Source organism: Canis aureus, chromosome 8, assembly GCF_053574225.1.
Source record: "Canis aureus isolate CA01 chromosome 8, VMU_Caureus_v.1.0, whole genome shotgun sequence".
Taxonomy (NCBI): Eukaryota; Metazoa; Chordata; class Mammalia; order Carnivora; family Canidae; genus Canis; species Canis aureus.
In genome coordinates, this window is record NC_135618.1 from 68,914,447 (window position 1) to 68,932,922 (window position 18,476).

The 18,476-nt window shown below is 60.1% G+C and overlaps 2 protein-coding genes and 1 pseudogene across 8 annotated transcripts; 1 reads left to right on the forward strand and 2 right to left on the reverse strand.

Moving 5' to 3' along the window:
- The first annotated feature begins 303 nt into the window (after positions 1-303).
- LOC144319247 (uncharacterized) lies at positions 304-4,878 on the forward strand (annotated as a pseudogene).
- A 149-nt stretch (positions 4,879-5,027) lies between these two features.
- On the reverse strand, positions 5,028-6,610 carry SAP25 (Sin3A associated protein 25). 2 transcript variants are annotated; one of them, XM_077908031.1, is made up of 6 exons: positions 6,418-6,610; positions 6,140-6,240; positions 5,942-6,031; positions 5,693-5,846; positions 5,480-5,577; positions 5,028-5,397 (listed from the first exon to the last, which is right to left on the reverse strand). In XM_077908031.1, the coding sequence occupies exons 3-6, from the start codon at positions 6,029-6,031 to the stop codon at positions 5,128-5,130; spliced, it is 612 nt and encodes a 203-aa protein (XP_077764157.1). In that variant the 5' UTR covers positions 6,140-6,240; positions 6,418-6,610; the 3' UTR covers positions 5,028-5,127. The 2 variants fall into 2 exon arrangements, with proteins under 2 accessions (XP_077764157.1, XP_077764156.1); XM_077908030.1 differs by having other exon boundaries at positions 5,942-6,048; positions 6,418-6,560.
- Positions 6,611-6,953: 343 nt separating this feature from the next.
- On the reverse strand, positions 6,954-18,368 carry LRCH4 (leucine rich repeats and calponin homology domain containing 4). 6 transcript variants are annotated; one of them, XM_077908010.1, is made up of 18 exons: positions 17,940-18,365; positions 14,240-14,384; positions 13,972-14,098; positions 13,697-13,802; positions 11,522-11,658; positions 11,262-11,377; positions 11,021-11,120; positions 10,688-10,778; positions 10,534-10,610; positions 10,336-10,397; positions 10,082-10,219; positions 9,862-9,930; positions 9,664-9,767; positions 9,449-9,532; positions 9,153-9,238; positions 8,850-8,987; positions 8,673-8,750; positions 6,954-7,315 (listed from the first exon to the last, which is right to left on the reverse strand). In XM_077908010.1, the coding sequence occupies exons 1-18, from the start codon at positions 18,157-18,159 to the stop codon at positions 7,211-7,213; spliced, it is 1,983 nt and encodes a 660-aa protein (XP_077764136.1). In that variant the 5' UTR covers positions 18,160-18,365; the 3' UTR covers positions 6,954-7,210. The 6 variants fall into 6 exon arrangements, with proteins under 6 accessions (XP_077764136.1, XP_077764134.1, XP_077764139.1 ...); XM_077908008.1 differs by lacking the exon at positions 6,954-7,315 and adding an exon at positions 7,705-8,356 and having other exon boundaries at positions 17,940-18,366; XM_077908013.1 differs by lacking the exon at positions 6,954-7,315 and adding an exon at positions 7,705-8,356 and having other exon boundaries at positions 14,232-14,384; positions 17,940-18,081.
- Positions 18,369-18,476: the final 108 nt, after the last annotated feature.

An 18,476-nucleotide genomic window follows, 5' to 3' on the forward strand; every position in this document is an offset into this window, starting at 1 on the left:
GCCTTAGTGCCCACAGTATCCTCCCTGTAGCCTCCTGCCACTGGTGACAAGATTCTCCTGGGCTTGGGAATGTGGAGCTCCATGGCCCAGCTACCCCGCACCCGGCAGAGGGAGGCACAGGTAGACCCTCCAGAGTGGGGAGGTGTTCTCACCCAGCAGAGCTGGGGTTCTGCACCGAGCAACTGCAGTTTCCAGGGCAACAGGCTAAAACAAATCTTGTCTGAGCAGGGCCAAGGGCAGTGCTGTTGCTCGGGCAGCTGATTAGGCCAGTTGTTTGGCTCCAGGCTTTTCCTGGTACCCAGCATGCTAAAGCACCTGGTACTGACTGCCCAGAACCCAGGTTCTCCCCGCCGCTGCTTCCTGCTTCACCGTACCCAGCACTTATGCGCTCAGCGACACAAGGGGGCCTAGAGCTGGACTCTGTGATGCAGCCGTGATTTTACCAAGGACTGGGGGCTGCACAGTGGCCCAGCTGATGGGGAGTGAGAAAGAGGAGGAATGAAGAGGCCCTCCTGCGGATAGCTTCAAATCCAGCCTGGAGAGGAAGGCTCCAGACCAGAACACAGCAGGTGGGAGGCCCTGTGGATGCTCCCATGTTCCTCCAAGCAGCACCATACCTGGGCAAGGGGTTGGGCCTGCAGATCTCTTTTGTATCCTTGCTACTTTGCATAAGGTAGGTCTGTCAAGACCACACTGGAGGCAGCGGCCTTGAATGTACTTCTGTTTTGGTGGCCACTGATGGATCCATCACATACCTGCCTCTCCCTAGCCAATACCCACCAACAGCGGTGGTGCCGCTGGCCCCAGTGCACACATGAACGCAAGCCAGCACCTCCCCTGCATCTTGGGGAACTATGGCCGACCCAGATGCACCTGAGGAACCCCCTGCCTGCTAGCCAGACTCCCATACTCACCATGCTGGTTGGTTCTATGCATCTCACTCTCAACATGACCCTTGAAAAGATGTTTGAGGATCCTAGCTTCCATGCACACTGCACCACTGGTTTCTCCAGTATTCCAGAAGAGTCCCTTCCTCACAGGTCTGGGAAATGGAGAAGCATGGGCAGGAATCCCTGCCCTCCCAGCTCAGGCTGTCATGGCTTTTGGACTAGTCTGAGACAGGCAATGGCCTCCCTTGGCTTCAGTACTCTTGTTATATATCCTCCTCCCCATACACCATCTTTAACAGGGGCTTCGGTTGTCCACTATCCCTCCTCAAACCTTGACTCTTCCCACCCTTTATCTAACTGGTCACAAGAGTGATAGCACAAGGTCCTCTAAAGGCTCCAACCCATGTGTCAACTCCTGGTGTGTCTTGCAGAGTGTGGTGACCAGCACCATCACCCTAGCAGAAGTCTGTGGTCCTTGAAAGGATTAGAAGTAGGGTGTGAAATGTCTGAATCCCAAACTCATCTCAAACGTCTTAGGATGTAAGAAGCAAGGGTTACCTCCACCAGGAAGTGCACACCTCTAATCAGAGTCTTCAGCTGGCCCATGTGGCATCTTTGACAGTGGTGATGAGAAGGGACTGAAGGTAGCAAGGGAGGAGTGCCCCTGAGGGATGATTTCTTTCACAGGTTCTCTTTCAGTGGCCCCTTGACTGGAATTCTGGTGGCATGGTCCAGGGACAGGGACCAATGGGAAAATGAACTTATCTGAAGACACCTCCTGTCACCCTAAACCAGAGAGAATCTGTTGAACCTCGAGCTCTGAAATCAGCACAGCCCAATGTTTGGTGTCTCTCGCAACTATTTTGACTTGGGAAGGAAGAGTATAGAACCATTCCCGGGTGGGAAGGGGGGACACAGGTGCCAGACGCCCGCAGCCTGAGCTGGAAGAGCTGGGAGTGGCGGCAGCACGAGGCGTGGCTGCAGCTGTAAGCGCCTTCCCCTAATCGCCAGGTCTGCGGACCCTGCGCCGCCAGCGCCGTCGTCTCCCGACGCAGTTCCACTCACTTTGGCCTCAGCCGCTTACTTAGCGGTCAGCTCAGATCCGTGAAGACGCCCACACGCTCCCGGCTCCTGCCACCAGCCCGAGGGGGGTGGGGTGGGCAGGAGGCCGCCTCTCCCAGGCTTCCCCAACCAGACTTCGCGCCCACGGCCTGGCGTCCAGCGCCCGGGCGCGCGCGGGTTAACCTCACGGGGGTGGGGACTCCGGAGCTGCCGGCAGAGGGAGGGAGGGGGCAGGAGGCAGGGTCGAGCCTCGGAGGAGGCCGCTGGAGCCCCGCGTGGCGCAGGCCACCGGACAGCCAGTGGGGCACACGCTGCGTGCAACGAGGGGCCACCGCAGACCCTGTGCCCCAAACCTCAAGTCCGGTGCAAGACGCTGGGCATCAAGACGGGTGAGAACCTGTGAGGACGCTGCCCCCGTCTCCAGAGACCGCCACCGCCACCCCGCCTCTGCTGAGTCTCGGCCCCTACTCCGGCCACTCTATTGCCTTTGGCCTGGCATGAAGCCCGGAGATGGCGGCCCCACGGCAGCCCCGGACTCCGAGCCGGCAGACGTGCCCCTGTTTCTGCCACGCCCCGGGCTTGTCCGGCTGCCGCGCGGCTCTGCGGCCCCCTGCGGAAGCAGAAGTCTCAGCGCTGCCGCTTCTGCGTGCTCCGCGCGGACCGCCGCGCCTCCAGGGCTACGGGAGCGAGAAGTTCCGCGGGAACCTGGCGGGCGCGTGCACCACCAGCCAGCGCGTGGACGCGCGCCAGGGCACCGGATCGTCCTGCACCCGCGCGACCGCAGCCTGGGCGTGGGGCGGCCTGCGAGGCGGAGCAGCAGGCGCACAGCGCCCTGCTCCTGGCCGGCGCCTCCGCCCCGCCGGTGAGGCCCGAGCCCAGGGCGGGCGGAGCCGGGGCTGAGGGCCAGGGGCCCGGACGGCGCCGGTGTTTATTGTGGGTTGTCCCTCCCCATAAGTCACCGAAATCAAGTCCAAACATGAAGCGTGTTCACGTCTTTAGTTCTCAGGACACAGTGACTCCAAGGCCCACACCCCACCCCCGGCCCAGGAGCCCCCTGTGACCGGCGCCCCGCCTCTCCGGGTGTCAGCTTCCACGAGGACCCCGGCGCCTGGATCCTTGCTCCCCTTCAGGACGTCTGGCCCGTGACGCTGCGACCCAAGGGACCGGGGCGGACACGAGGCCTGGGCAGCGGCGGCTACGGCCTTGCTGCGGAAGCCCAAGGGCAGAGGCTCTGGGGACACTCAGGCTTCGCTGCCACCGGCCCTTCGCCTGTCCCCGTTCAGCGTGCGCCGCTGCGGCCAAGCAGACTCTCTTCTTCCTGGAGCTCGGCCGCTCGGTGCCCGCAGGTCCCGGGGAGCTGTGGCTACAGGCGCCCGACGCCGCCGTGGGGGCCCAAAGCCTTCATGAGACTGTTCTGGCCGCCATGAGGTGCCTCGGGGATGGCGGTGCGGGTGGCAGGGCTGAGCCACTGCCCAGGGATCCGCCGACCAGCGCCTGCACACCCGGCGTCTCCCAACCTCATGCGACCCTGGCCTCGGCAGCCCAGTCAAGCAGCCTGAGCCATCGCGGGGGCCTGCGTGAGAAGGGCGGGAAAGCAGCCCCGCACCCGAGGACCTGGAACGCGGCCTCACCCCGAGGACCTGGAACGCGGCCGGGAGCGATTATGAACCCATGGGGGGTGGCCAAACTAGGGGCTACATGGTGACTGCGCCCCCAGGCCTTACGGCTGCTCCCCACAAGCCACTCCAGAGTTGCAGGGGCACTGAATTCATGCCCATGAGCCGCTTTCCGCCAGGGCCTTTGTCCCGGAGTGCCCTGCCCCGTTTCTATTAGCCCAGGGCCGGGGGAGCTGGGACCTTTGTTCCAAGGCCCCTGTCGCAGGGTCGGGAACATTAGGGACTGGGAGGGGTTCATCCCCACCTGCAGCTGCCCTCAGAGCTCATAGGGGAGGGAGTACATGTGCATCAATTAGGTGGCCCCAGACTACTTAGGAATGGGCACTGCCATACCAGACCCCCCAACGGCCGCCTCGACTATGTCGACCTGGACCTGGTCCCTCCACTGGAGGCTCGAGGCGACGCCCCTGGGTCTGGCACCCAACACTGGCACTGCTATGCGCGCATCGGCTTCCCTGAACCTCAGAGAGGCTCCCGTAAGGAGACAGGCAGCCGCGCCCTGTCTAGCTAGGAATGGATGGGGAGGGGAGAGAAAACAGGCCAAATTTAGGAATACTTTCCTGCCTGCTCCCCTCAACTCCCCCACTGGATCCCAAAATAGAGGGGCTCTCAGGCCCCCTAGCACCTACAACTTACAGAAGCTTTGAGCTGCCCCTTAGGGCCTGCTGCCCCCTCCACCCCTTCCAGATGTGGTATAGGAAATCCTCAGGAAAAGGCTCCCCAAGAGTTGGGATTCTTTTAAGGGAGAAAATTCTAGAACCGCCCCCCCTTCCCACCCACAAACCCCTACGAACTCCAGGCTTTCTCAGCCAAAGCCCCAATCCTTTCTTTCCTGGCAGCCTTCCTGCAGCATCATTCCAGATCTCAGGTCAGCTTTGGCTCTCCCCACTTTGCCTCCAATGACTTCCACATGGACTTGCTCCTCCCCACCCCACACCTGCAGGGCCTGCCTTCTGTCTCCTCCCAGCCAAAGAACCAATCCCCCACACCAGGACTGAGTTCCTAGGGCCCTAGTGCAAGAGGTACCAGGTATCTTACCTCTACTGCTTCTCTAAAGTGCTATGCCACTCCCTTACTCCCTCATTTCCCTCTTCCAGTGCCAGCCACGTGTTCACACAATCTTCCCTTCTCTGGAGCCTGGTGGAGCTGATGCACCTCTTGCTTCCATATACTTATCTTCTGTAATACTGTACTGTGGACCCCCACAGCCCATGCCCTATTAAAGTGGCCCTGCTTGGTCAGCCTGGAAAGGTCTTAGGTCCATGGATTCCCCTGCCCCACTGTAGGGGTGACCAGTGAGTAACAAGAATTTGAGGGGGGGGACAGTCTGGGCCACAAGGAAGAGACCCCATCCTGTCTCCATGCCTCACTCTGCTACTCATTCACTACAAGGAGCCTGTTTGCAAACCAACACTTTTATTGTCAAGAGAACCTGCCCAGGGGAGAAGGGGACCCACTCTGCCTCCCAAAAGGGCTGTGTTCAATGAGGTGTCTGGGGTTCATGGGACAGATGGGTCAGTGCAGTGAGAAGAGCTGGGGCCACCACTGGGGCCTGGGTGGTCAGGTACAGGGCCTGGGGGGCCAACAGGGGGCGTGGGAGCCCCTGAGGAGGCAGGTCTAGGAGCCCCCTGGCTCATCTGCAGGAGGCCTGTGAGGGCGATCAGCTCAGGCCCACTGAGCCAGGCAGTGGAGCAGCCCGGGGATGGTGTGTGGAGCACCCAGGGAGACATGATAGGAGGTGGGAGCAGCAGCTTCAGAGAGCCCATGACCTGAGGAGAGAGGAGGGAGAAGTGTCTCCTCCCAAGCCCTGCAGAAAGACTAGGGTGAGGCCAGGGCAGCAACTGCACTCACCTGCTGAGAGGCCTCCGACAGGTACAGGGGGACACGCTGCCCACAGGGAAGCAGCGGGTCTGACAGAAAGACATCTTCATGGCACATCACTGGGAACCCTGGGAAGGAGAAACCGGTAGGGCAGCCGGCTGGGGTTCCCACACCAGTGATGGCTGCACCAGTTCCCCGACCAGCTCATGCAGGGCACCTCCAGAGCCTGGGGGGCCAGAGTACCTGCATCCCTGGGTGCCTGCTCTCCATTCTGACGTCCTGCTGCTGGGGCCAGGGGCCTGAGGTCCCGGCCTGAGGCTGCCTCGTACAGCGGCCAGAATGAGGGATGACACAAGGTCCGGCTTGAGAAGGAGGCACCAGACGCACAGCTAGGTCCCTGTGGAGGGGGCCGGAAAGATCACTGGAGCTTTGGTCCCCTCCGGGGCACCCCGCCCCCTCCCAAGGCCAGAGCCAGAGGTACTCCCAACTCACCCACACCATCCGTGGCCCTGCTTTGGCCTTGTAGTTGAGGTCCCACGGTGCTAACACAGTCATCCTTGAGGGGGCCACCTCCCAGGCCATCTGCGGGGAAAGGGCAACTGGGGCAGGGCGGTATTTGAAGAGATTAAAACAGGCTCAGGAGTGGGTGGAAGGGGGGGGCGGGGTAAAGACAGCAAGGCCAGAGCCTACCTGGGGTTCCCGGGGAGTGCTCAGCAGCCAGGCCTGGCGGGGACCGGGCCAGCAGCTGCTCCCTCTGGGTCCAGGAAGGCCTTCGTGACCAGGGCTGCGGGCTGGGAGGGGGAGGTACTTAGGGGCCCCCGTCACAGCCTCCCCCGATATTTCCGAGGCCCGGCCAAGGGCGCCTGGGGCAGGGAGCCTGAGCACACCCGGTCCTCAGTGTGGGCGACTGAGGTTGCACCTCACGCGGTGGGCCCCCTGTTGGGCTTCCCCGCGGCGGAACCCCTCACCTGTCCTGTGGGGATGCTCCTGGCTCCCCCGGGGCTTCCTCTCCAGAGGTCCAGGCCTCGCCGGAGTCACTGCCCGCCGAGGGGCCCTGCTCCTCCGGCGCCTCTCTGCCCGCGTCCCAGCGCCGAGGCGGCCCGGGCAACATGCCGCGTCTGGGGGGCAGGGCAGCGCGGGGCAGCAGCTCCGTGCCGGCGTCCGCCCCGCCCGCGCCTCCCACCTCGCCCTCCCGGAACCCCACGCGGCCCCCACCTCCCGCAGCCATCCGCAAGCCCAGGTGGCCGGCCCACCTCGCAGGGCCTCGCCACCACGCCGGCGCCCAGCGCGTTTCCGGGCCACGTGGCGCGCGCTCCCGCCGGGATCCCGCGGGCGCCCCCTGGTGGCGGGGGTGGCGGGGGTGGCGGGGCCAGCGCTGCCCGCCGCCCCACACGCGAGAGCGGCTCCCCGCGCCGGGAGCTGCCGAACGGCGGCGCCTACTTCCCCGCGCCGCGCCGCATTCGTTCGCAGACGGACACAGGCACACGCACACCCGAGGGCGACCTGGAGGGCCTGGCTTCTTTATTGCACTTGACACAACATCCGGCGCCCGGTTTGTAGCCCAGACCCGCGGCCGCACCCAGAGGCAGCCGGGCGCCTCGCTGCGCCCGTCCGCTTCCAACCCCTCGGGCGGGCCGAGAGGCACCCAAGGAACAGGGCCAGGCCCGAGGCCGCCCTCACCAGAGTCCTTGCTAGAGAGCAGCTGTCTTCTCTGTTCTGTGTTCCCGGCCGGGTGGGGGCCCTGCGGCCCTACCTCGACCCCTATGGCCGTTCCAGTAGGGCGTGGATGACAGCAGCGATGTAGGGGAGGCCCCTTCCCGGGGCCCCCTCCTCTTCCAGGATGTGGTGGGGCTGGCACAGGGACTCCTGGGGGGAGGGGCCCAGTTAAGTTCCCCTTGCCAGCTGGTTCTCTGGCTTCCCTGCCCTTGTCAGAGGACGGGGTGGCGAGAGCCTAAAGAAGCCTGGGCAAACGGGGCTGACAGGATGGCCCTTCCAGGTGAAGGCCGCAAAGGCCAGGGGCACCGCGGACATGGCTTGGGGACAAACAAGTTGCAAGGAAGCTGCCAGCAGGTAACAGAAGGGAGATGACACAGGGGGCCAAGGCTCAGGGGAGGAGGGACCTGTCATTTCCAGAGGGAAATGCTCGAATAGAATAGGCGGGCTGACAAACAGAGCCCCAGGGGCCCCCCCGCCAGGGCAGGGCCTGGCCACAGCAGGAGCGGACGCAAACACAGGCACACACACACGGAGGCGGCCACGGTCTGTACAATTTATACACAGAGACAAGGACCCAGCCTGGGCCCCTACATCCCCTACAAATATAAACTTCTCTCTACAAAATATAGATAATTTAGCTCCCCGTAACAGTGGGGGGGGGGGGGACGGTGCGGGGAACAGCACGAGGAGGAAGGTTGAGATCTACCCTCCTGAAGGAACAGAGGGCAGGGCAGGGCCTGGAGGGAATGAAGGCACCATCAGGATTGAGAGGTGAGGGGCTCAGAACAGGCTACAGGAGGGTGGCCAGAGGCTGGGGCCTGGGGTCTTGGGGCACCAGACTGGGGCCTCTAAGGTCAGTGTTTGTGAGGGGAGGGGGGTTCACTAGTGTCTTTGGTAGGGGCTGAAGGCACCACTGGTAGGGACAGGAGTGGCACAGGAGTCTTATAAATAGAAATAGGGCAAGGGGGCGGGGAGAAAGGGTGACTTCAGGTCCTAGGAACCCAGGAGCCGAGTGTAGACGACATAGAGCAGCAGCATGAGGACCACGTAGAAGAAGATGAAGCCGCCCAGACCAGAGGGGGGCCAGAGGGGCGGGGGGGCCCTGCCCCCCACCCGCTTCACAGCCTCCAGGGTGGTCCACAGCCCCTGGGCGGTGCCCTGGAGGAGATCCGAGGGCGAGCACAGGTCGGCCTGGGAAGGGAGAGTGGGACAGATGATGGACAAAGACAAAGAGCAGACGTCAGCAGCGAGACGGCCCTTCCCACCCCTGCCTTCATGTGCCAGGGCCGGGGCCAGGCCAACATGCAGAGCGCCAGGAAGGGAGGCATGCAGGGCAGGGAGGCGTGCAGGACAGGGACTTGCAAATGTGCTTCCTTCTGGGGAGCAGACACCCCTGCGAATGGGACCCTGCCACCCATCCATGCAGAGGGCTCAGCCGAGCCCAGGATGTCACTACTCTTTAGAGTAGGGACCAGCCCTGGGCTCCTGAGAACATGCCCCCCCATACCTCAGGCACCCCCATTTTTCGGCAGGCTTCTAAGAAACTCTCCACATTTTTCCGAGACTTGAGAGTACTAAGTTTTGGCTGGCAGAGGGCGAGAAAGGAAACAGAGAAGGGAGTAAGGGAGAGGCCCCGGCAGTCCTCTGCCCCATCCCCTACCTCTCGCCCTGGGACCCAACTGACCACAGCAGGTGAGGGCACGTGGATGAAGGGCACGGAGCGGGGCCGCAGCTGGTTGGCCAGCTGACAGAGGATGACTCCATTGGCCAGAGCCTCTGCCAGGTCCTCCGGCAGGGGCCGCTGCAGCCGCGACTCAAGGACCTGGGAGCCAGGAGGGTGGGGGTGAGGTTAAGGTCAGTGGGGACTCCCGCCTGTCCCTTGTGTCCTCAGTGGAAGCACCTACAGGCTGCTGAGAGGCCAGGAAACTCAAGGAGGCTGAGTGCACCCCACCCCCACCCCCAGCCCTGCAGGTCCCACCTCTCTTACCTGGCGTAGTTGTGCCATCACCTCCTTCTCATCCAGAAGCTGGGGGGATCGCCGAGGTTTCAAGACAGGGTCTGGTGACGAAGGGCCTGGAGAAGGAGGAGGAATGTGAGCTGTCTCTGCCACCCGCCGCCGACTTTCTAGCTGGGTCACAGTGTCTGGCACCCACATCTCCTGCCTTTGTGCTTGTGGGCTTTTCAACACAAAGGGACAATAGACCAGAGAACTCCCAGGCCAGAAGGGATGTCCGCGGCGCAGGGGTGAGTGCTGAATGAGCACCAGGGACAGGGGAAACCCACCTGAACTACTCTGAGAGGAAGAACGGAAGAGGAAGCTGTTTGGTCTCTGAATGGAGCCAAGTGGCCGGGGAGCAGGCACTGTTGCTGGGGGCCAGAGCCAGGGGCAGGTGAGAAAAGACACCTCTCAGAGTCCCACTCTTCCCTCAGGCCACCAGGCCCCAGCCACCCTCTCAGCTACACAGTCCCCCATCCTTTTCCCAAAGTCCCTGTCCCACCTGGTCCAGCTGCAGGGAGGGGCTCCTGGGAGGCAGAGGTGGGGGCAGGGGCACCCTGCCCTCCTGAAGGTCCCGGTTGGGTGGCACTGGACTTAGGCATGCCACTGAGGACAGACAGAGAGCGGATTAAAGGGGATGGGCAGGAGGAGGCGTGTAGGGACAGAGCTCAGGGAGTTTGGAGTCTCGGAGGACACATACTTAGAGGAGGCCTGAGCGGACGAGGCAGCAGCAGCTCCACCAGCAGCCCTGATCCCCAGCTTCAGAAAACTAGAAAGCAAAGAAGGTGTGGAGTCAGCAGCACAGGCAGGGAACCCACCAAGCCTGAGGAGCAGAGGAGCTCAGGAGGGTTCATTTCCACTCATGGCCAGGGTCCCCTGCCCAGCGGAAGCCCCAACCCAAGCCGCCCCTGTGCCCACACCTGTCCTTCCTGGAGGCCCCCCACACTCCAGTGTGCTGCTGCTGCTGCTGCTGCTGCTGCTGCTGCCTCCGCTCCCGCTCCTGCCATAACTGCAAGGTGTCGGGGCGCCGCCGCTCCTCCCCAGCTGGCTCCTCCCGCCTGAGGGTTAGAGGTAAGACCAGTGAAGGAGACAGACATAAGTCAGGGGAGAGGAGGAGGCGTCCAGGGGGATGGGGCAAAGGGAGAAGGTGCTGGCTCAGGTGGCTCTGGGGTACCTGCTGCTTGGTGCCTTCTCTGCATCCCCTGTGGCAGGGCTCAATTCTGGTGGCCGATGCTCCTAAGGAAAGAGCAGCAGAGGGCTGAGGGAGTGTCTCTTCCTCCAGGCCAGCACCACTCCCTCCTTCCCTCCCTCCACTCTCCTCTCTCCCACACAGGGCACACACAGGGCATGAGGCCAGGGGCTGGACCCTCACCTCAGCAGCACCTCGCTCCTCCTCCTCCCCAGGCATGTGGCTGTCAATGAAGTCAATCTGCTCAGGGTCTCCGTCAGCTGGAGAGGCCAGGGCATGTCAGCAAGCATTTGGGGGCTTGGGGCACTCATCCATTACCCCAGAGCCCACTACTCACCAGAGCCATCCTCCCTCCGCTCCTTGGGCCCCCTAGGCTCCCGGGCCAGCTCTGAGATCCGGAAGGACAACTCCGAAAATTCATCTGTTGACTATAAATACAAATGCCAAAATGGGAGACAGTTGCTCTGTAGTGCTGGGGGTTCATGGGGTTCATGCCCTTGGGGTCTGCTGCTGAGCCAGCCCTTCCCCCAGATACTTCGGCAAGGGAAGACTCCTCCAGATACCAATTGTCACTGTAATAATCAGAAGCACCAAGCAAAAGGTCCCAACTCAGATGTTCTCCCTGGGGGAGAGACATTCCCTGTATGTCCCAGGGAAAGGAGGCCCTTACCTCATTTCCAGACCACCTTTTGCTGCCACTGTCAACACTGTGGAAGCCAGAGTCTAGCCCACCATCGTACCGACGTCCCGGAAATAAGTCCTCAGCAGGGCTAGTGCCAGCCAGAGAAAGCTAGTCAGTCCAATGCTGGCCAGTGACCCCTCTCATCTTCCCACCAAAAACCGTGGAGTCTGTGCTGCCAGAAAGGGGCAGTAAGTACCAGGGGCTTCCCTCTTTCCAGCTTGGGACTTACCAGGGACTAAAGCTTGGGGGGCGGGAAGAGGCCAGGTCCCCCAGTGCAGACCCCCCACGCCGCCCCGCCTCTGTTGACAAGTACTTGAAGATGTGAAGTTTCCCCTTCAGGCAGATCTAGGTATAAGGAGGTGTGTGACAGGGGTTAGAGAAAGGGAACAGGGGCCCCCAGATCCCGCTTGGCTGCTAAAGGGACTCATTTCCCAACTCATACCCACTCTCAGCTCCGCCCCCATGGCCTACAGCAGACCCACCCCTCACCTGAGCCGGTGGGCTCTGCAGGGGGTTGCTGTCCAGCAGAATGACCTGCAGGTGCCTGAGGCGGCAGAAGGAGACCGGGATGCGGGAGACACGGTTACAGGAGAAATCCAGGCGGACAAGAGGAAGATCCCCCAGCTCTGGGGGTGGGTGAGGGAAGAGTCAGGAGCCTGCCCAAGGGTGGGGCCTTGTGCTCACTTCCTCTGCCCTCTGCTCTGGCCCACTGGCCACCCTTGGGTCCACCACAGCCTCTGCCCTGGCTGGCGGAGGTATTCCCTGAGAACAACCTTCCTGCCTCTCTTCCTGCTCACGTTCCCACCTCCAGGCCTCCCCTCCCTTAGGTCCTGCCCAGCTCATGTACCTCTTCTCTCCTTTGCCCCATCCTGCCCACTCCAGACTTCAACCGTTCCTTCATCCCCAAGTGACCATCACAAGACCCAGACCAAACTGCGACGTTGGAAGGCTCAAAAACCATCCGTGCCTCGCAGCCGAGGCAGCTGAGAGTGAGTGGACTGTGCCCTGCACAGAGCCACCTAGTCTGCAATCCCACCTGAACTTTACTAGCTAAGCCCTTCCAGCCCCAGGCAAGGTTGTGCCCACCCACAGGGAGTGTGCCTTTTTCTACTTCGCAAACATGCACAGTTGGATTAGTGGTAGTAGAGACACAGAATAAAATTCCCCACTCCTTGGCCCAGTACAGTCAAGGTGTTCATGATCTGGCTAGTTCCACATTTCCCATCTCACTGCCCACCCTCACACACATCAGACAACCCTCAGCTTCTGGACCTTTCTACGTGCTGTTTGCTCAACTGGGACACTCATTTTTGTGACCATCTTTCAAAGTTCAGCTCAAGTGTTGCATCTTCCATGAAATCTTTCTAGACACTCAGGTTAGAATTCACTGCGCCTTCCTCTGTGCCCCCAGGGTGTTTTGCTAGGGTCTCTTTTATGCACCAGAGAGCATCCTGATCAAATGCTTGTTTACACTGCTACCAACTTAGAAGGAGAGGGGGCCAGAGCAGCAGTAGGTGGAGCCCAGAGAAAAGGAGTTGCCACCTGACTCCCCTCTCTTGCTCTTTAAAACCAGGATGAGGGGTGCCTGGGTGGCTCAGCGGTTGAGCGTCTGCCTTCAGCTTGGAGCGTGATCCCAGGTCCTGGGATCAAGTCCCACATGGGGCTCCCTGAGGGGAGCCTGCTTCTCCCTCTGCTATGTCTCTGCCTCTCTCTGTGTGTCTCTCAGGAATAAATAAAATCTTAACAAAAAAACAAAAAAACAAAAAAAAAAAACAAAACAACAAAAAAAAAACTTTTTAAAATAAAAATAAAACAAAACCAAGATGAGCATGGCTCTGGTCCTTCCCACCCAGCCCTGGCTTGCCTTTCTCACCACATCCGTGCCTGACTGTGCTCCCTCCCACCCACATGCTCTGCACATGGGTTTCCCCTGCCTGGGATGTAGAAGGAAGGAGAACTTTCCTTCACAGGTCAGCTCCTATCATGCCTCTGGGAAGAAGTCTTCCTCAAGCTCCCAGAGCAGAGCCACGTGCCTCCCTCTAGCTCCTGAAGCTCTTTATGTGTCCTGTTCTAGCACTTCCCTCCACTCATCTCTCCCTATGAAGCCCAAACATTTTAACGTTTAACGTGACATCACTCACGTCTACCTGATCCCCACTTAAAACACAGGAAGCACACAACCATGCTGCCTGAATAAGGGAAGGGGTGCCTGCTTTGGAGCAGGGGCTATCAAATGTTAGGGTGGATCACAATTAGCTCGTTACAATGGGGCTGCTTGGGCTCTAGCTCTATGGACTCAGAAACTCTGGGGAGGAGGCAGAGGGCATCATATGATTCAGGTGCCTGAGAGCTCCGACTGGGTGAGTGATGATCCCAGGTAACTGCAAAGGCCCCTTCCAACCTTATGACTCTATAGGGTGCTAACACATGCACCCTGTCTCCTTTCTCTGTGCCTTGTTCCTCATTTATGAAAACAGAGTTAACCACCCATGCCTTGTTAGCCTCCGAGGCTTGCTGGTCAAGAACACATTAGATAATGTAGTCTGTTTATCTGTACCTGGGGCACTGATGTTCTGTGAAGAGTCTTTGTGAGTTCTCCAGTGTAGATACACATACTCCCTCCCCGCCAACCACCTCCTCCCTCCAGCTCTTCATTCTCCTCACCATCAGGCAGGGTGCTGAGCTGGTTCCTGCGCACACTGAGGTCCCGCAGGGAAGGGAGGCTACACAGCTCTGCCGGGAGGGCCTGCAACTCATTGCCACTCACATCCTGCAGGGAGGAAAAGAAGTAGGCCAGGAGCCATGAGACTAGGGGCATCAGAAACTGCCTTCTGTCTCTGGCCAGCTCCTTTGGTTCCCCACCTCTCCTTAACTTCCCCCAAAGGTCCCCTGGTGCCTGGCTCAGCAGCCCCTCTTCTGGCCCTGCTCCCCATGCTCACAAGCTGCCGAAGGCTTCCCAAGGCGCTGATGTCGGGAGGCAGGGCTCCCAGTTTGTTGTTGCTGACGATGAGCACCCTGAGGGGCAGCTGGCAGATGTAAGGTGGCAGTGACGACAGCTGGTTTCGGCTGTGGACAGAAGGGCATGGTGCTCACTCTCCAGGCATGGCATCCTAGTGTTGCCCTCTTTTCGGGGTCGTGGGAGGGGCACTCAGAGTACCATGCACCAGGACTTGGGGCTCCCACCCTCCCCTGGCCATACCTCCCTACCTGAGGTTGAGGTAGGTAAGGGCTGTGAGATTCCCCAAGGCAGGGTTCAGGCATCTCAGGCAATTGTGGTAGAGGCTCAGGCCCTCCAGGGACACCAGCTGGCATGCTGCCTCTGGCACCTCGGGGAACCGGTTCCGGGACAGGTCTAGGGGAAGCAAGTGTCAGGGGAGAGCTGTGGATGAGCCCAACCCTGGACAAGAGGGCCCTGAACTTTCCCAGAGCCAACTGCCCAGCCGTCCACCTCCCCGTCGGACATAAAGAATCAGGCCTATAAACATGAGTTCCCTGGAGAGAATAAAGCTTTCTGCCAAACTGAGTACATTCCAAGCATTACCAGAACAGCAAAGGGACACTCACTGGGCTGGAGAAGCCCAGACTTAGGAGGACAAACCATGACCACCACCTTTGAATACACCAATGAAGGGCTACCCTGGAAAGGGTGACTGGCTTCTAGAACTCGTGGTTCCTGCTGTTCTATGGAGAAGGCTGGTGCTCCAAAGAAAACAGAAAGGTAAGGGGCTAGGAGGCTCGAGATAAGAATATAGTAACCCCGGGGCGAGGCCACTGAGCAAGCTCGTCCCTCTTCCTCTCTCCTCGGGGGCCTTGTCCCCAGCTTCAATCTCTTTTCAACACAGGGGAAAGAAACCAAGGGTCATTAGAGTCTGGCTCTACAGAATAAGTAAAGCTCCTAACACACTGGACAATGGTTCTTCATCAGTCCCTGGGATCAGAAAGCCAGGTCCAAGGGTCTGTGAAGGAACAGACTCCCAAGGACCAAGAGGGGAAAGAGAGCAGCTGACCAAAGCTAGAGGTGGGAGCTGGAATCCTCAAGTCCCTCCCATCAGGATACACCTTCTTTAGGACTGGCCTCCTTCCCACCATAGCCTCACCAGCCCTCCTCTATTTCCTCTCTTACTGACCCAGGCTGAGGCGCTCAGCTCTTTTGCCTGTGTCTTGATGTGGGTGAGGAACAGGGAGGGAGGAAGGGAGGGGAATGCCTATGACCACCACCCCTTATCTCAAGGGGTTACCTGCCACTCCAATGAAAGGAGTCAGGCATGAGGTTTCTGCCAGTCTACGGACTCTAACTGCTTAGAGCTCTTCAAGTCTGGGTTTCTATTTCCTCTCCTCGCCTGCACTGGGAGGAGCCCAGGGCCTGCTGGGGGATGCCCCTGGCAATAGCACTTGGGTGAGCTTCTTAGGCAGCCCTCCCCAGGAAGGGGTGAGCAAAAGCTGATGGGAGGGAAGCTGGGGTATATCCCCCAAGGAAATGAGTCTCATGACAGGAAATGGAGTAGAAACAATCTAGACAAGTTCTGTCTCTGGTGGGCTCTATGTTTAGCAGGGCAGAGGACAGCCTGATGCACCAGGGCTCCTCCTTTCTCCCTCTCTGTTCACAGCCCTGGTGTGCAAAGAGAGGAGATCCACCAAGGGAAAAGACCGAGTTCTGAAGAGGGTGAGACAGCCAGATGCAGTCCTCATATGTTTGCCCTCCACCTGCCTGCTCTCCCTACATCTACAAATGTCTGTGTGTATGTGTGCACACGCGCAAGCAGCGCATGCTGTGGATGAAGGGGGCGGAAGACAAGATGGGCTAAGCAGTGGGGGGGGGGGGCAAAAGCTAGGAGGGGAAGGGAGCCTGGGCTGGAGGAGGCAGGGCACAGGAGGCACAGGATGTGGTCTGAGAGAGAATGAGCAGCACTTCTCCTTTGCGAGAGCGGCCCCTCCCCACTGTCTCAGGGTTCATCCTACTTTCAGGGGCCCCAAGGAATAAGAGTCCAGGGGATATCTAAGACCTGTGCCATAGGAAATATGCAGGGAAAACAATGGGTCAGAAAAAGCTGGGAAACCAGGAGAGGGCTCAAAAGAATCTGGCAGAGTATTGAAGTGTTCAGTCCAGGTTGGAGGGCAAGTTGGTGTGGAGGGCACAGTATGGGTAACACGGACTGTCACTTCCCTTTTCTGCCCCACACTATAAGCATTCTGCTTGGGGAGAAGGGTCAGAGGAGAATGTTCTCGACAAGAGATATTCCACCATGGCCTACAAGCTGGGCCCAGAAAGGACTCAGGATTTCTGTGTGGAGAGCAGGACAGGGAGAGGTCCCAGAGAAGCTGGAATTTTCCCCGCTTCAGCAGACAAGCACACTCAGGGGAGCTGCCTGCACCCTAAGCCGGAATGCCGGGCGGAGGAGGGTGGGAGGGGGTAGGGGTTGGGAGGGGCCTGGGAGTTCTTGGTACTTTTCCCCAGGAGTCCACTCACAGAGGCAGAGTCCTAAGGAAGTAAAGAATAACATTTGGTCTTTGTCACAAAAACAAGCAAGGGGGAGGGGAAAGGGAACAGACGGGCGAGTGTCACACAGCTGCTGAGGTCAATCTGAAGCTTCGGGGTTAGGCGGCTGGGGGAGACTGAGAGGGAGAGGATTGGCTCCTGGGGCTCACTCATTCCCTGAACTCACTCACTGCATGGCAGGCAAGTGAGTTTACCCAGCAACCCAAGAAAAGCGGAGAGGCTTAAACTGGCCCTCCCCAGAGCAGTGGAGAAAAGAGTGTTTGTGCCCACTTGAGTATTTGCAGGTGAGAAAGCACCTGCTGGAGGAGAAACACATGCAGTCGCAGAGCAGTGTCATCAGGACGCTCACCCAGCCCAAAGTCCCACCCTGGGCTAGGCTGGGGTGGGGCTTCGGGAATGCAGTCCTTCTCCCCACTCCCAATCTCCACCCCCCAGCTGCCAGCCCAAGGTCATAGGTTGTTGCCTCCTGAGCAGCTGAGGTCTGACTCACCTGTCATGGTAGAGTCCCCCACACCCCACGATCAAGAGACACCAGGCAGGAGGTTAACACGATTAGAGGGATCTGTGAGTGGGGGAGTGGAAGGGCAGTGGGGCAGTCTCTAGCTTCCCAGTACTCCTAGCCAGGAGATAAGATTTCCTTCCTTTCAGCGACTGCCTCAAGTCCCTCCCCCTAGGGAAAGCAGAAACTGAATTGGGAATTCTAGGGTCCCTATGAGGTCACAGGCTCCATAGTGACCTCACACAGGCAAGCAGGAGGAGGAGTCTTGGATAAGGGGGTCAGGGATAATAGGTGGAAGAGCTGGAGGAGAAAAGAGTTAGGGGAGTTGGAAGATCTGCTTCTTTCCCATAGGCCAGCTGGGTGAAGAGTGGAGAGAGCCAGCAACCTTAGGGGGCGGGACGACAAGCACAGTAAACAGAAACACCAGGTTGTTAGGGGCAAACCCTAGGGATGAGGGGGGCCTAAGGCTGCTCGGATCTCGGTGGAACGGGGAGAAAGAATTGGGAGAAGTGGAGGAAGGGAAAGAAGTCATTAGAGGGACTCGTGGGGGCTGCTTTAAGGAACGATCAGAACTAAGGTTGAAGAGGTCATGCAAATAAGCCAACCAGGTGAGGGGCGGGGCCATTCTACAGGTGCGCAGATATGCAAATAAAGAGAAGGAGAAAAGGGGGAATTCTCACAGCGCTCAGCCGGGGCGCTGGGCGTTCGGTGCAAACGAGAAATGCGTTCATTGTCTAGTAGTTCTCAAAGTGAGGAGGGGGAGGTAGTGGGCTTACGCAAATCGGCTGGGTTGAGAACCCCGACGGTCAGGTGAAGGGGCGGGCCAGACTCCAGAGCCCGGTGAGAAACAAGCTGGGGGCGGGTCTATGCAAATGAGGGTCTCGGCCGCGTACGGGGCCGAGCGCACTCACCAGCCTGGGTGATGTCTGACAGGTCGTAGCTGCGGGCCGCGCCCCGGGGGAAGTGCTTCAAGCGCCGGTTAGATAGGTTCAGGGTCCCGGTGGCCACCGCCTCCTCTAGGGCCCGCTCTGCACTGCGGCTCCCGGGCAGACCCGGAGCCCCTGGAACCGAGGTCGTGGCCGCCGCCTCCTCACCCCCGGCGGCGAGTGGGGCCGCTACCGCCGCCGCCATCCGCTCCCGGCGGCTCCCGCTGCCTGACTGACGGGACCGGCCGTCCCTCCTCCCCCCCTCCCCCTCCTTGGAGCCGCCGTAGTCGCTTCAAGGGGGAGGAAACGGGCTCAGGGGCCCGGTGGACCAATCGCGGTCCCGAGACGCGTCGGAAGTGGCTAATCAGAACCCGCCGGGGGCGTGGAGACTCCGGCGCCCGAGTGAGGCGACAGGAGGGAGGGGGCTAGAATGGAGCGCTCGCCAACGGCCGACGCTCCAGGCCGGCCCGCCCCGCGCAGCCGCATCCAATCGCAGCTCTGAGGGCCGGAGATGGAGCCAAT